This window comes from Ictalurus furcatus, chromosome 2 (assembly GCF_023375685.1).
Source record: "Ictalurus furcatus strain D&B chromosome 2, Billie_1.0, whole genome shotgun sequence".
Lineage (NCBI taxonomy): Eukaryota > Metazoa > Chordata > Actinopteri > Siluriformes > Ictaluridae > Ictalurus > Ictalurus furcatus.
In genome coordinates this window covers 21,405,384-21,422,519 of record NC_071256.1, presented here as the reverse complement: position 1 = coordinate 21,422,519, position 17,136 = coordinate 21,405,384, and the positions used below count along the sequence as shown (strand labels likewise).

Sequence of the window (17,136 nt, the reverse complement as noted above, 5' to 3'; positions counted from 1 at the left end):
AATTCAGCGTACTGCTTTTCTCCTACTGTGTAGCGAAGGAAATCGTAAAGGAGGAGGGGAATTCATACATGCGTCAGGTTTTCCGACAAGAAACACTTCCGCATAGGATACACCTGTGTATCATCTCTCCTAGCTCTTCTGGAAGCTTCCTCACCTCCTCACAGTGCAACTAGAGAATTGCTTTGTCCTTCAAGATGGCTGACATCGATCGATTTCCGGGTCACTGTCTTTGTTTTATTCCTCAGGGAGGCTCTACCTGTTGCTTTGGTCTTCAACACCTACTTGCACCACCTGCTGGTGAGGCGGACTAGCAGCAGGTAGAGATTATGAATCAGTACTCTACTGCTTTTCCTGCAATTCCCGGTTGCGCAATGTTGAATATCCAACCAAATTTTCACCAAATCCACCGAGACCCTTACCAGGATCACTAAAGATAAATGAATGAATGACATAAATTATAAGTGACCAAATGTGTTACTGTAGTTTCATCATGTGCTCACATCCACATTGGATGTTTTAGAACACAGGCATGGGGAGGGCAAGGGAAACTTTTAAAATTATTTCACTGAGGATTTAAATGTCTTTGAATGTAGTTTTATTAATGTATAATGTAATGTGGTTTATTGCTATTCAGTCTGCAGGAAATACATCCATCCCATGTACCGCTTATTCTACACAGGGTCGTGGGGGAGCCTGGAGCCTGTCCCAGGGACCTCTGGGCACAAGGCGGGGGACACCGTAGATGGAGTGCCAACTTTCAATTCAATTCAGTTTTATTTGTATAGCGCTTTTAACAACAGACATTGTCGCAAAGCAGCTTTACAGAAACATTTCAACACGGGATACAGATTTTAAACGTATGAATTTATCCTAATTGCGCAAGCCCGTGGTGACGGTGGTAAGGAAAAAGTCCCTAAGATGTTAAGAGGAAGAAACCTTGAGAGGAATCAGATTCAGAAGGGAACCCATCCTCATCTGGGTAACAATGGATAGTGTAAAAGTAAAGGAAGTTCATTTTGGTTTTATATGAAGTCTGTTTTACCCATCGCAGTGCACAATCGCACACACATTCACACACTACGGACAATTTAGAGATGCCGATCAGCCTACAACGCATGTCTCTGGAGCGGGGGAGGAAACTGGAATACCTGGAGGAAACCCCCGAAGCACATGAAGAACATACAAACTCCGTATACACAGGACAGAGGCAGGAATTGAACCCCCAACCCTGGAGGTGCAAGGCAAAATGTTGTAACCACTAAGCCAACGTGCCCCCTGCAAGAAATCCTTTCTAATGAAATCAGACACTGGTGAAGAAAAAAAAAGTCTTACTGCAGCATTATTTTATTGTTTTTGAAAACACTTCTCAAACATCTGTAGGTTTCAAGTAATGCTTTTTCACAGCTTCATACATAGGTATGAGTCAGTTACAGTAAAAAAAAAAAAATAAAAAACACCTAACGAAGTTACAGTACTGAAAAGATGCATTTTGTGGGTTGTGATGTTTCAGACATACAGGAACATTTCTACTTGTAGAGCACTGAATAACACACACACGTAATAGATTTTTCACTAGAGACATACACAGCTGTTTAAGAACACTGCTTCTCCAGTGTTGTAAAATAAAAAAGTGCTTCACTTCATTTGAGGTTATGAAGAAACGGCATATCCGATATCGTGCGTTAAAACTGAGCATGTTGCAACACAGTTTGTGTTATTCCATAATGTTAAAAACTTATCACAGGTGAAATAATGCTGTCACAGTCAGCACTGCTTGCAGTATGTATGTATGCTGGATGAAATGTTATAGTACAAGTCTAACATGACCACACTTGAAAATAGTGACAACACCTTTGGCATCAGAACATGGCACAAGACACCAATCATTCGAATGATGGAAGAGACACACAAGCGTATATACATACAAAAACATGTAAAGTATAATTTACTCGTCTACATAACAGCAATCCAAAGAAACAAGTACATCAGTGCCCTGAAGAGAGTTAAATGAAACAGTTGTATTTTGACAGCTCTCGGTACCTGGATATTTAAAGTCTTTCTGTCCAGTTAAGAAAAAAAAAAAAAAAGTATATAAAATGTAACCATATGAATGTAAATTCTGAGATGGTCTTTCATTTTCTCTGGTGGATGAAATGAGGTTGTTGCAATAGTCTGTTCGTTTGGCTCAGGTCTCACAGAGACACACAGGTTCACAAGCAGACCTGTTTCAAGAATTCCAGTGGTTTAGTTGTTGGGAAATGAATCGTCAAGTTACCCTTTAGAGGAGGTGTTCCCAAAGTCTTCTACATATAATTCACCACGACAAGGTGAAGCAGACAGGATCCAAGCAGGCCCATCAGTGTTGTTCTTCCCCTCTTTCTCTTTGTCTTAATCGGACGCATTATCCAAGTATACGAACAGCTAACATTGAATGAAAGCTGGTAAAGCCAGTTAGCAAACTTTTATTTGCATAATGTTAACTCGTCCCCAATGAACTCTTATTGATTGTTAGCCATGTATGTTTTGGCGATTCCTTAGAAGCACATAGTGGATGATTTGTACAAGGTTTGAAAAGCTGCCATTTGATTGCTTCTCAGAAGACACTGAGGTTACAGTGGCACCATTAATCTCAAACACGGCTGCTGGAGCCAACTGTTCCGTCACAAGCTGAGGAAAGCTTGTTCGTCGGCCGAGATCTCACAGTCTTCTCTTTCCATCTCCATCTCTCCACCACTGTGGGCTGCAGTGTTCTTCCTCTTCACCTGCCGGTGGGTGGAGCCACAGGGTCTCTGCATGGGCACCAGTAGACGGAAGCCGGGTGAGGCGGGCACTGACGCTGGTGCCAGGCTGACTGGGGAGAGATGGCAGGGCACCAGGGAGGAAGAAGAGGCAGTGGAAGGACTGCTGCTCTGGACAGAAGAGTACCCTGAGCTGTGGAGGTTGATGCGGAGAGGGCGTTTGGAGGAAAAGGAAGCGCAGGAGGCAGAAGGCTCACTCACGCTGTCCTCATCGCTAGAAAGAGCACTGCAGTGCAGCAGGACATCAGCAGACTGCACACACAGTGGTAGCTGGACCGAGAAGACAGAGACTGTGGAAACAAAAAACCATTCTCCATTACTCTAACTATTAGAAAATCCCAACGAGCAAAGTGACTGGACATTTGATTTAGTTTGTGTGATACATTTCTTGGTAGAATCTAGAAAGTCCTAGAGGATGGGTTTGTTGTATAATCTATTACAACTCAATTGTAAAAGCAGATCACAACGTCGCTTCAGTAGCACAATAACTATTCTCACACACACTTAACAGGTAAGTTGGTTTAAAATGTTTTATTGATGTGTTTCAAGTTCATAATGCGTGCCGTGTTTCCTCTGAATAAAAAATAAAAAATAAAAAAAAAACATGGTAAAAAGGGTAGCTGTAACACTTTCATTTAGGGCTGGATGATGACAAAAATATCACCACGATACTTGAGGACATTTCTACGATACACAATGCGCATCACGGTATATATAATTTAGCTAAAACTCTGCATAAACAAAAACCGCTTAATTGAGGTTGACAATACTTTTGTTTAATGCCTACAGTGACAAAGATGATGAAGCTTTTTCCATTCTGTATCATTTCATTTGTAACTATTATAAATATTAAAAAAAAAAAAAAATGTTTAAACCATCACCATCCAAGAATATCTCAGAAAAGTGTATCACAAAATTATTGATCATGAACCCTAATTTCATTCACAAAAAAAAACCTCCACTAAACTTACAGTTCTGTTGTTTACTCTTTTGTGCAATTTGTACTTCTATATTTGGACAATATGTACTTCATCTTTATACTTTTAGTTTCTCCTCCAATGGCATTTTGGTATTAAAAAAAAAGAACGACAGAGGAAATAAGCCACCTCGTTCACTTTCATTACACCCGCAACTGTATTTCTTCCCAATCACTGCTGATGTAGCGTTAAAGATGTGTCAGCAAAGTGGGCTGAAAATATATCGGCTCAAATTGAGATCAAATCTATGTGGCTTTCCACTCCGTGTAAACGTCTGGCATGGCCGTCAGAGCTGGGCTATACGTGTATACAGTCTGAGATGCACAGAATTCAGCCCCAGCTTTGCGTCTTCATATAATTCTGTGTATATATTTCTTATGATCTTTGGTGGCACTGTTGCAAAAGCGTCAAACAACCCACCTTAAGACGTTTGTTAGCAACAGATAATCCGATGATTGCAAAAGTGAAAAGCGCTGTATTGAGGGTTTTTAAAATCTCTGAAAAGGGGACATAACAATGCTAGCCCATTTATTCCTGCTGCTCCTGCCTGTACAGTAGAATCGATAAAACCCTTAGCAGCATGGCTTAAAATGCATACCATGTGCCCAATCATTTGGACTCTGGGTGTCTGTATATAATAAAGTATGTTACTGTAACGAGACCCCATTTATTTACTCACCTTCACACTCTTTCTCTCCATCACTGTCCTGATCTCCCTCATAGCCGGAGCAGGAAGCATCAAGGCTCCAGTCTAGGATGTCACCCACAAGGGTTTCCTCTTGATTGGATAGCTCAGCTGTGGGAGTGGCCACAAAGCTGCCTCGATGGGTATGCATGCTATCCTCTCTCCTGCAAAAGACCATTAACATAATTAAATTTAAAAAGAAGACTAGAGAAAAGGGAAAGACTACTGCTGCCAGATTTCACAGCAGTTTTCACGCATCAGTTGTATATTATCTCTTAAGAATACTCTAAGCAGTTCTGCCAGGATTACATGATTTTACGATCGCAGAAATTAATCAAAATCAAGCAAACTTCACAATATTCGGAGGAGCTTGCGATTTTAAAATTTATCGCAGATTTGGGCCAAGACGCATCACGTGACATCATCGAAACACATTCAGCCAAAGCCCTCTTCAATTGATGTGGATCGAACGTGAGTACAGCTACAAGCTCTCATTTACCAACAAATGTCACTGAGGAAGACTGTGCAAAACTATCATGCAAGTGTCATTTCGCCAAGTCAAATTTTACACAAAAAACGGCCAAAAAAAACAACAAACAAAAAAAACTCTGCGAAAATCTGCACGGGCTGTCTAAAGGCAAGGTAGAATTTGTTTGGGCTTCTGTGTATTGCTGCTAATAAGGACACCATGCCTGCAGGCCTGCCAGCTTTCAATTCATTCTGCTGCTTTAAATGTGAAAATGAAGGGCCACTGAAAAAATTATTCACAGCTAACAAACAATAAAATTCAATTATTTGCATCACTCACGTAAATGTGCCTTTCACCACTGCAACATGTATTTTCAGACTCCATATTATGGTCATAAACTGTCATAATATTTTATTTTGTGCGACACTGCTTCTTAAAAAGAACAAGCTTTTGGCTTCAGAACCTGATAAATGTTGATGCTCAAAAGTCCACAAGCTGAAACAGTGAGCATGAGATCAAGTAAAACGTCCCCCCCCCCCCCCCCTTTTTAAATTTTTAGAATTCACACAGCAACACTATATTTCCCACTGCTTGTTCAGCGCTCCCAAATAAAGTCAGGAATCTTTCAGGAATTAGGAATGTTTCTAAATTTCAGCTCTTTTGCTATGGTTGAGTTGGTAGTGCAAACTACTTATTAGCTGCCCGATCAGTTTACTTCTAAGTAAGAACTAGTAACCAGTCATAGTGCACAAGGTTAAGATTTGGGTGTTTTTGAATGGGAAAAATGACACCATCATATCTCCCATTAACGTATGTTGGTCAAGCTTCACAGGAATTTTCTCCAGAACAAGTCATCTACCTCTTACTGTTGCTGGATGGAGAAGACAGGAATGTGTGTATGTCTGCCGATTGGTTGTCTGCACTAGGATGCTCAATTTGGGGCTCCACCTCTGGAACCTCCAGCACCTGACACAGTTCTTTAAAGTCCATTACCTGTGAACCACAAACACCCAAGTATGAATAACCATGTACGAGAGAAGCAGTCATCTTTAAAAATGTTGCAGTAAGATATACATCTTGCATGATGGGTTAAGATGAGGCTACATATCAGTGATGAGCATAATAAACATAGTGGCTTTTGTTTTTTGTCATGAGCCAATTAACTGTCGCTTTGTGACAAAACTATTTTTAAAATAAAACTAATGCATGAAGGCACTATATATACATATACACTATACATACACACACACACACACACACACACACAATTTGTATAATAATTGAAAATAATGGTGGCCACACAAAATATTGACACTTTGGGCCCAATTTGGACATTTTCACTTAGGGGTGTACTCACTTTTGTTGCCAGCGGTTTAGACATTAATGGCTGTGTGTTGAGTTATTTTGAGGGGACAGCAAATTTACACTGTTACACAAGCTGTAGACTCACTACTTTATATTGTAGCAAAGTGTCATTTCTTCAGTGTTGTCACATGAAAAGATATAATCAAATATTTACAAAAATGTGAGGGGTGTACTCACTTTTGTGAGATACTGTGTGTGTGTGTGTGTGTGTGTGTGTGTATGTGTATATATATATATATATATATATATATATATATATATATATATATATATATATATATAAATAATATAAAAGGGTCGAAATTTGGGGCGTTTTGGAAACAACAATACTCACAGTGTCTTTGCTTATATGTTGGAAGAAGTCACTTTCAAATCTCTGCTTAACACCAGTTAAGGACACTTGTCTGTAATCTTTTGGCACATCCTGGCTGAAGCTATAAGTGGAGTAAAAGAGGAAAAAATTTATGACAAAAGCTAGATTATAGTACGTGGGATTGTTGTTTCTTTCTACACTACTCTTCGTGCTTGAGTCAAACAAAAATAATTACAAACTGTATAGTTTCATCCTCCATTGTTAATTTAATAACAATCACCAATGTGTATAGAGTATGTCTAACATTACCAAAGTGTACAGTGCCCTCCACTAATATTAGCACCCTTGGTAAACATGAGCAACGAAGGCTCTGAAAAAATGTCTATCGTTTAATCTTTTGTTTAAAAAAGTCTGCCAGTTTACCTTGGCGACTTTATATTGGCATATTCTCTGCAATTTATTTCGCATTAGAAAAAACCTGTGTGCGTTAATTTGGGAAAACTGCACTTTCAGGCTACTTCAGGCAGGCAAATCCCTTACTAATTATATTACTGCTCTACCTCTGGTAATACAAAACCAGTTCAAAAATGCCAAGAGCTTGAAGTGAAGATGGATTTGAGAAAGTGGATATAGCCCAAAGAAGCACTTGGTATAAACAGGTTTGAGAACTCACCACTTGATATAGATCAGCAAAGCACAGGGCACTAGGTCCTGTTTAGTAAAGCCTGTGCTCTCCACCAGCTGACTCGGCCATACAGGAGCTACAAGAACAAAGAAGATAAAGAAGGAAAATTCACTACTACCCTGACACTTGAAGGAACAACTAAGCAAATTTTTTAACATGGCTAACAATGAGCAAGAGCTTATGGTTATGGTTAACAGGCTATGGAATGCTAATATCCTCCAAAACATGATTGCCAAGTCTTGTGCTTTTTAGATCAGTGCTTTGACCATTTTGAGTTTTCTCTGTGTTCCACTATCAAACAACACTAAAATAAAAGTCAATATAGTGTAGAACCATGGTAACTGGAGTAAAAGAGGGAAAATGAATGATAAAAACAGTCTTATGGTAAGAAGGACTGTTGACTGAATGAATGGAAAACATTTTTGGAAGGTCGTGCACAACAAACTGTACATGCTACAGACATGCAACCTGGCCATTCTGTATTATTCCCGTCCTAAATATGGCTGCCACCTGCCAAGCAATTCTTATAGGGTCCAGTCGAATTCATTCAAACAGCCGATAATTATGAGTATTTGCATGAACTCGAACAAAATTGACAGGCACTTTCAGGACAAGGTCCTGAGGAAGTATCCCCAGTTTTGGTTGTGCTCATCAATAGGGGACGGGGCTAAGTTCAGAAAACTGTTTCTCAGGAACTATAAGTCTGACTGAGCTGAAACTTGGGACTCTTCCATCGTTATGCTAATCTGTAGTAGTACTGTTTAGGACAAACTGCTTTCTTGAAAAACATGGCTGCTGTTGGAAATCATCACAAAACGTGAACAGTAGGTCCCTATAGCAATCCACAAATAAAAATGCACTGTCACTCAAACTGGCCAATGGGGATTACAATTCATGTTTTTTTTTATTTTATTTATAATAAAAGTGGGTAAGAAATCTGCAGTACCTAGTGTACATGCACATATAAGTGTTACATTTTCCCCATCTCAGTTATTGCTTCTTAACACCTAGACATAATCTCCAATCCTTCCCCACTGACCAATGCGCATTTGCTTCGTCAACACATAGGAACTGCACAAACCTAGTTTTGATCATTTTGTGTGTTCCACCACCAAACAATACTAAAGTACAAGACAAAATAGTGTAGAAACATGGTTTTCAAAGTGGGGTCCATGGAGGTGGTAAAGAATATTTATCTACTACTATTAGTTATTAAGTTAGTATAGATCTCAACTTCACTGACTGAGTATCTGAACTGAATGAGTTTAAAATAAATGTAAACTAAAGTAGAGCATGACTTGGCATTCTGTTCTACAATAATACAAAATAACATGTTGAGAATGAGATTATGTGTATCATCCACTATAGAAGTCCCTGTGAACTAACTGTTACTATAGGAACAATAACATTAATATAAAGCTGCCATTGTCCTTATTCCGTTTTCAACAAATTCTCGAAAATTACTCACGACCTTCTGACTAATCAGATCTGAGTATTTACATGCAAGTTATCCTACAGCACTATTGACTGTCAATTTGAATCTACCAGTAATTCAAATAAGCAAATGAACGGTTAATATGCTGTACATGTTTCAAAATATCATTTACAGTCCATACAGCTCAGGAATAAAAATCTCTCATGACTACCAAGAATAGCTGTACATAATTCATTAACATTTAAACAGCTAAATACATTTTTAAAAAAAAAGGGGTCCTTGGCTGTGAAAATTTTTGAAGAGCCCAGATCTACAATATGGGATGCCACAAATCACATACGTTAATAACAGAACAAAGGAAGTAAGGAAAGAGGAATGGTAATGAAAAACCTTACCGTAGTTGTGCAGTGCTCGGGTGAGCAGCAGGGTGGCACTGGCGAGGTGAGCAGGAGCAGGTATCGTGAGGGGGGAGAAGAGCAGAGACAGCTCACAGATGTAGCTGAAGAGATGAGCAGTGCGGCGCTGCATGGGCAGTAGAGACTGCAGTACCTCACCATAGTCCAGCAGAGTGGGAGTCTGGAATATCGCATATGCATATTAAAGACTTTACACATTTATTGCACTTACAGCTAGAAACTGAAGAATGTGCATGTGTGCGCGCGTGTGTGTTGGAGTTTAAAAGGATTAAAAGCCAATCAATCAATCGCAACTAGTGATGCACCGACAGGAAAATTCTGGGCCGAAACCGAAAATTCGATGCACTTGATCGAAAACCGAAACCGATGAAAAAAAAAAAAAAAAAAAAAAAAAAACACATTTTAAAATAATTTTTTTGTATAATTATATTACTATTAGACTTTTTAATTCATTTCAGATTAAGCAAAGCAACCCCCCTCACCCCTTTTTTTTTTTTTGAAATTGCAAGGAGCCACACATTTTTAACAGTGATTTGAAATCGGTGCCTTTTCTGTTTGATTTCAAGTGCCTGGGCTGATGGAAAGAAACCAAGATGTTGCCAAGATGACAGTCAAATAGAACAAAAATCACTCACTCGGATCTTCCCATCCAGCACAGAGATGACCTCCCCCATCATCCTGACCAGGTCCTCGTACTGATACGTGTTATCGGTGAGCCACACAGCCTCTCGAATGGTCAGAATTTCTTTACTGATATACCTGGATTAAAATAAAGAAAATCAGCACAAAGGTTATAAAGGTTAGCAGCCGAAAAAGAAAAACTGAATGGAAAAAAAGTGAAAGCTGAAAATTGAGTCATCTTGTATAATTTTTCATACATCTCCAACAAGTTGTCCGTTTGTAAAGGTCTTAAAACCAGTCAGTTTTCCCTTTTTCAAAATGAAACTTGTCTTATTACACAATACCGTACATTATGAACTATGTGCAGGACCTCACCTTGTGCAGATGACCATGCAAGCAATACCCAGAAGCTGTAACCTAGCCTTGGGCACGGAGCATTGGGCCAGGTAGCGGTCCACACAGCCCACAGTCACATGCAGCGCCAGGCTGGAGAAATCCTTCATGGTGGCTACCTCCACCAACCAGTCCACGAGGATGTACCTTAAAGAAGGTGAAATGACTACATGAGCATGCTGAACAGCCTAACAAGTATGCATATAACAAAAAGGAGTATTTTAAGTGATGAATAAGATACTGCTGGTACCTCATGGTGTCATTGATGCCCTCTTTGTGTGGGCTGTCAGAGCGTCGTGGAGGTGATGGACAGGAAACAAAGAGTTGAGCCACCAGGTCAGCACAGGCCCGAGGCTCCAGACCCAGAGGATTGCCGCTGGCACACGACTTTGCTAAAGACAACTGAGATCCAAAGTAAACTGTTAGACTCCACTGAAATCAAATGGTGCCACTGTGCTAATAGGCTTTTCGTCAAATATAACCATGCCCAAAATAAATGAACAAAAATGACTCTGAATGGAATTATTCACACAGCAGTATTTAGCATGCTGAAGTGAGATAAGGTCAGCGATGATACAGATCACAGGATGAATTACAAAAGACCATGACACAGATCAGGCACAGGATGGGAACAGATAAACCAAGAGAATGATGAAACAAAGCGGATGACAAAAAACCAGCAGTTGCCAATTTATAGATGGATAAAAACACAGTAAATTCTGGTGACACGTCATTTCATTTTTTTGCGAGACAGGCGTTTTTATTAGATTCAGAACGCTCAGAATGGTTGTCTCTAAATAGCTACACTCACCAAGTCAATCACTGAAGAAATCACATACCAAAAAATACATTGTTAGTAACGAAATCCAACACATCGCCAGCACGGCAGGTTGAGTTCAAATTTAAACGTCTGGCGTCAGCTTTGCGTAAAGAACCCATAACATCATAACCTAGCCTTATCATAATGTCTTTTTTTCATATTTTGCATCCAAACTCAAAACGATATACACTTAACCTTTTTATTTGGAATTAAAAATAAATATCATATCATATATCATATAATATCATATAATATAAGGTTCATTTTCAGATCCTGGCTTTGCTGTAAACGAAGATCCTAAAACAGCACATTAAAGTTCAGAGCAGTTTGACTGTTCTTTGATTCACATAAATAGCAACACCACATATACACACCTGAGCTTCCCAGCAGCCCTTGGCAGCATAATCCCGGAGCGTGCGCACACACTGCAGATACCTTCCGGGGTCGGCAATCTGCAGAAAAAAAACAAAATGAATCAGCAAGGGTTAATCGGTAGCCACCGAGCGTGAACTCATTTGTGAGCTCAAAGAACCGTCTTACAGCCGTGTGACGATTTTTCTCCCACAGGAGGTACGAGCTCTGCACGCTGCCGCAGCACGACGACTCGTCCAACATGGCAAGAGCTTCCGAGCGCGTCTCCTCATCCTGACAAACATACACGACACAAAATAAAAATCCAAGTGCATGGAAAGCGGCTTCAAAATAAACAAGATGTTGTTTTCATGACTCATGTGATATTGAACTAATCTGTGAGTGAAGCTTTCAGTTCGGAAAATAAGCAGCAGATGCGTAAATAAATAATTAGGGATTGCAAGGGTCGATCACCCACACCCCTTTGTGTCTTGTATACTATATTTTTGTGTGTGTGTGTGTGTGTGTGTGTGTGTATAAAATCACATGCATACATATAGATGGCAGCTAAGGGTGGCATGATGGTGCAATGAGTAGCACTCCCGGGTGCAGGGTTCGGTCCTGTGGGTTTGGATTACTGTCTGTGTGGAGTTTCACATGTTCTTCTATGCATCAGTGTGGGGTTTCCTCCTGGTTCTTCACTTTCCTCCCATCTTACAAACACATGCCAGTAGATGCACTCTAAATTGACTCTAGGTGGGAATCTGTGTGGGCGTCATGCCCTGTGGTGGATTACCGTCCCATCCAGGGTGTATTCCTGCCCATGGCAGGAATACACCTTTTCTATGCTTTCTTTTATTATAGTGCCTTTCTAACACATGAAACACTCCTACAGATATCTGTCTGGTATTGGGCACCATCAGCAAACCATAACTGGAAGACCCGAGTGTCCGAGCGGGAGTGTAGGACTGCAGCAGCTCAGACAGATACAGTGGGGTGAGGCCATGTAATGTTTTGAAAGTGAGAAGTAGGACTTTGTATTTAATTGCTTGTGAAACAGGTAGCCAGTGTAGCCGATGGAGTACAGGCAGTAGTCCAACGTCTTAACCACTGAGCTACCACTGCCCATTCAAAATGTAGCAGCGGCGTTTTGAATGTGTTGGAGTTTATTTAGGGTTTTAACCAGAGATGCCATAAAATAGGAAGAAGAAGTAGTTATGAAAGTGTGAAGCAGGGTTGATGGATTCACCACAACCCTGATCAGGATATAGTGGTTACTGAAGATAGATGAATGAATAAATGAATTGATGGCGGCTATTAAACACACTTTAGTGTTTCTTCCAACAATCAACAGCCCTGATGGGTGACTGAGACAAACAATTCATTCCATGGGACAACTACAGGGTGTGACTGAATCTATCACTTACGTCAGACAGCTCAAGGACTCTAGCCAGGCAATGCAGTAGTGCTCCTCTCCTCCCCTACAGAAAAGAAACAGTGATAAAAATCATCTCTTTGGTGTGTTATTTCTAGAAGACATAAAGATGAACTTTATTTAGTACTGAAAAACATTCCGGTAGAATTTGCAGGAGATCGACCTTTCTTTACTATACTTCAGTAATAAGTGTACAAGTTGTGGGTGAAGAATGCGCATGTACAGATGAAAGGATTACCCGTGGTGCATTTCCTTACCAAGTTGCTCTCGCACTCTGCTTTTAGATGCTCGTACACCACGGCCTTGCAGCAGCTCCCAGAGGGAGACCATGGTGGCCGGATAAAGAGCCAGATGAAGGGATCGGCCAGCGGCGAGCGTGCACGCTCGGCCAGGGTGAAGAATCTGGCGGCCATCTTCCCACAATGATCAGCCCGGCCCTCATCGCTGAGTGATGCTGGAGAGAAACGAGAACAATCAGGCTGCTTTGATCAACTTTAAATCAACTTGTTGCTGCTCACAATGAATGAAAGCTCAACAATGGAACAAATATAATTAACCACTCATCAATTTAGTGACACGTTAAACTTACGTCCTTCGTTGTACAAATACGCAATTCCTAGTTTTACTGCAGCCTCAAAATTTCCTTTCTCTGCAGCCCTGATGATGAGACCAAACACAACTGAGCACATGCATTCAAAACCAAACCGTACGTTCCGTTTCCTTCTTAGTTCTTAATATTTGCAATACTAGACAACACGTCAGATGACTCGGTCAACTGGAAGATTCTTAACATATAATCTTAGAGTCGCTAAACAGGCTTTTAAAAGCGTATTATTAGCAGCTACCTCGCAAAGAGCCAGACAGTGTCTGGAGCTGGCCAGCGGTCCTTGAAGCTGACCCGAGCCCAAACGCTCGAGTTGTTGTCGACGATATTACGGAGATGCGAGTGCACCTATGAGAATGAACATAAACATGAATACAAAATAAGTATGGATGCAAGTAGCATCACTTATCTGTGACTGGACCAGAAAAATCACTCTTAGCATTTAGCTGCAGAAATAACATTTATGTACACTAATATATATTAAAAAAAAACATTAGCTTTATAGACATGAACACATTTGCATGTTTTTTTTCCTCACAACTGGGCTCAGATGCGCAGGGTTTACTACATTTTGTGTGGAAAACATGCAAAAGCTGTGTTCAAGTCAGTTACAGTTCACACACCCGGTCTCTGCAGTTCTGAAGTTCCCTTCATGTGCACCAAGGCATGAGCCTTGCTATGTGTGAAAATGATAGCACCCCCACCCCCCAAAGACTGGGTATTGACAAAAATGACTATAAAAGTGCCAAGATAAGATCAAACCATTTTACGCTCCACAAATGGCACGGAAGGACCCGATGATAGAGTGCACCATCAATATATACAAGTCACTACGACTCATAAAACTCTGAATCATTTTTATAAAGTGCAAATCGTTGATTCGTCCCCAGCAAAAGTAAAGAAACTCGAATTGAATAAACACACGCTGAGCAGACGCGAGTATAAATCTGTGTAAGGAACCTACGGTAATGAATCCCTCACCCAAACAAACCCAGAAATGAAAGTGGGTATGAACTTCAGGGTGTTTTTTTGTTTTTTAAAGCGCACCTATTATGGTTTTGAAACGTGCCTAATTTTGTTTTAAAATGTCTCACATAATAGATGTACATGCATCCAAGGTCAAAAAACACTTTAATGTGCTCATAATTTAAACTGCAGCATTACCTTTTCCCACAGTGTCACAAACGACTGGTTCAATGATCCGTTCTAAAGGATTCATTCTAAACTCCTCCTTTCAGAGAGCGTACTCTGCTCTGATTGGACAGATATCCCAGACTGCTGTGATTGGTCTACCGCTGTCAGTGAGCAGCCAATGAAGACCAGAGGCGGGGCTTTTTGTTACAAACCTACATATGTTAGTACAGGAAGTAAGTCTGGAATTACTAACGGCTCATTTCAGCTGTTCAGAATCGGTTCCTTCTTTTGGGAGTCAATAACTCTGTCATGTGCTTTGATTTTTGAAACTTTGCAGACTTTTTACATTCACAATCAGCTCTATAACACACTACATGAAAGGTAATATCTGAAAAAACATAATAGGTGCACTTTATAGCACTGTAAGGTCCTGTTATCTAATCACGCCCTCAAATCTGATCCCTGGTGAACACTGAAAATACAAGTGGATGTCGAGAGGCGACTCACGGCTCTGACGGCAAGCAGGTCTTCGGCGGAGAGACACTGGAGGACACAAAGCAGCACCTCTTCAGGTAGAGACAGGAGGCCCAGAGAGGAAACCTGCTTTCGGACCCGCTTCCTCGCAGGCACAGAGGAACATTTATGGCATCGACAGTGTAACACTAGAAACGGACAAATGACATGAAACTCATTAGTAAAGTACATTGATGATGAAAAACGATGCTTAAATAATAGTCATTGGCTTTTCTTCTTCTTCCTAATCAGGTTCAAGTGCTTGTGGGTCTCCATGAGCTGTGGTTGCTCGACAACCGGCATCAACTAACAACAGGACAGTCTGAAATTATGCAAATTGTATCTCAAGTTGGTTCTTTTTTGTTTTTAACTGATCAATAAGTGAGTCAGGACACTTTAACAGCGTTCATAGGATCAGCGCCTAATTTTCCCTCCTTGGCTTTAACTCGACAGAAGCGAACAGCCTTCATCTACTACACTAATGATGCTTAACTCCATGAGCACAGAAGGTAAATTAACCAGCTAGCAAGCTAGAAATATTTATGGTGATATTAATATAACATTCACGCGCTTTACAAGTTACAGAAAGAAAGGGAAAAAACCGCAACAGGTCAGTTTAGCATCTTATCTGTACACGCTAAGTTCATGTTAGCTACATTGCTAGCTATTTGACACGGACTCTACAATTTAAACGCAGATACAATGACAAACAAACACAGCTAAATCGTTTATCTGTAATATTTATCTATATATGGAGAAGTTTCATGAGCTTCCTATACACCACTAACGTTAACCTAAAGCTAGCTAGCTGCTGAAATACACTCACCGCCCGCTTTCATTTCAAGACAAGATCGATCCGCTGCCACAAGCAACACTCCGCAAAGTGAATCTCTATTAAAAACTGTACCGTTTATAGTGATTTTAATTAATTTTTGGTGTTACTTGTTGGAGACTGAGCGCTAACGAGAGACTTGTACTGTTTAACTTCGCACACACACAGTTAAGTTGTGGATCCTCCCCTAAAGCGATTAGCACCGCCCGCGCGCAACAGTTTAAACATCAACTTTGCCGGCTCATTGGTTAGAACGTGACCACGCCCACGCATTGGCTTGCCTCACGCTGATTTGCCCGTCCCTATAAGTCGTCCTACGATTGGTTCATTTTCTGAATAATTAAAAGCACTTCGCTGATTGGGCGGAATGATGCTATTTCGAATTGCGTTTGTCCATTCGTACATTTCTGCAACCGTGTTAGTTCTCTTCAGGAGTTAGCTATAGAATGTAAATGTTTTATAAGTTAACCGGAAATGAAACTGATAAAGATTCCGCATAGACATTTATGTAGATATGTAGATTATTAATAAAATATCCACAGGGGCTTATTACAAGCGTGTAACTTTTGGGGGAGATTTTCAGACTCACACAGGTGGTCAAGTTATGATCAAAGATATTTGTGACCAAGAGCTTCACTAAGGATGATAGGCAACATCAAGTTGAGGGAAATAAATAAATATGAAGTAAAAAAAAAAAAGAAAAGTTTTTTTTAATTATTATTATTTTTAAAAAAATTATAATACAAGAATTTAACAGCAGAGCCTGGCACATATTACTATTCAAAGGATCCAAAATGTGCTCAGATGATTAAAAAAATAGGTTAGTTGCAGTTATAGTGGGCATTAAAGAATGTTTATACAATGATCAACTACAACATTAAAACCACTGATGGCTGAAGTGAATAACATTGATTATCTCATTACAATGGCACCTGTTAAGGGGTTGGATATATTAGGCAGTTAGTGAAAAGTCAGTTCTTGAAAATGATGTGTTGGAAGCAGGAAAAATGGACAAGCATAAGGATCTGAGCGACTTTGACAAGGGCCGAATTGTGATGGTTAGACGACTAGGTCAGAGCATCTCCAAAACAACAGGTCTTGTAGGGTGCTTCCAGTATGCAGTGGCTAGTACCTACCAAAAATGGTCCAAGGTTGGACAACCGAGAACTGGTGACAGGGTCATGGGCACCCAAGGCTCATAAGTTGTGCATAGGGAGTGAAGACTAGCCTGTCTGATCCCACAGAAGAGCTACTGTAGCACAAATTGCTAAAAAAGTTAATGCTGGCTCT

The 17,136-nt window shown here is 40.3% G+C and overlaps 1 protein-coding gene across 1 annotated transcript; it reads right to left on the bottom strand.

Moving 5' to 3' along the window:
• Positions 1–1,102: 1,102 nt before the first annotated feature.
• Positions 1,103–16,504, bottom strand: ccnf (cyclin F). Its single transcript, XM_053653137.1, has 17 exons — positions 15,841–16,504; positions 15,009–15,163; positions 13,609–13,715; positions 13,353–13,420; positions 13,021–13,217; positions 12,756–12,809; positions 11,518–11,622; positions 11,352–11,429; positions 10,408–10,559; positions 10,140–10,304; positions 9,779–9,902; positions 9,123–9,303; positions 7,281–7,368; positions 6,629–6,728; positions 5,789–5,922; positions 4,455–4,624; positions 1,103–3,088 (listed from the first exon to the last, which is right to left on the bottom strand). Exons 1-17 carry the CDS (start codon positions 15,851–15,853, stop codon positions 2,661–2,663), a joined length of 2,319 nt encoding a protein of 772 aa, XP_053509112.1. The 5' UTR covers positions 15,854–16,504; the 3' UTR covers positions 1,103–2,660.
• Positions 16,505–17,136: the final 632 nt, after the last annotated feature.

What these genes read in the sequence shown, in the direction of transcription:
- ccnf (XM_053653137.1), bottom strand. An exon ending in AGAAAAATCGTCACACGGCT is followed by an intron (nt 11,430 to 11,517) that starts GTAAGACGGTTC and finishes TTTTTTCTGCAG; the next exon opens with ATTGCCGACCCCGGAAGGTA. An exon ending in TGGAGAGAAAGAGTGTGAAG is followed by an intron (nt 3,089 to 4,454) that starts GTGAGTAAATAA and finishes TTGTTTCCACAG; the next exon opens with TCTCTGTCTTCTCGGTCCAG.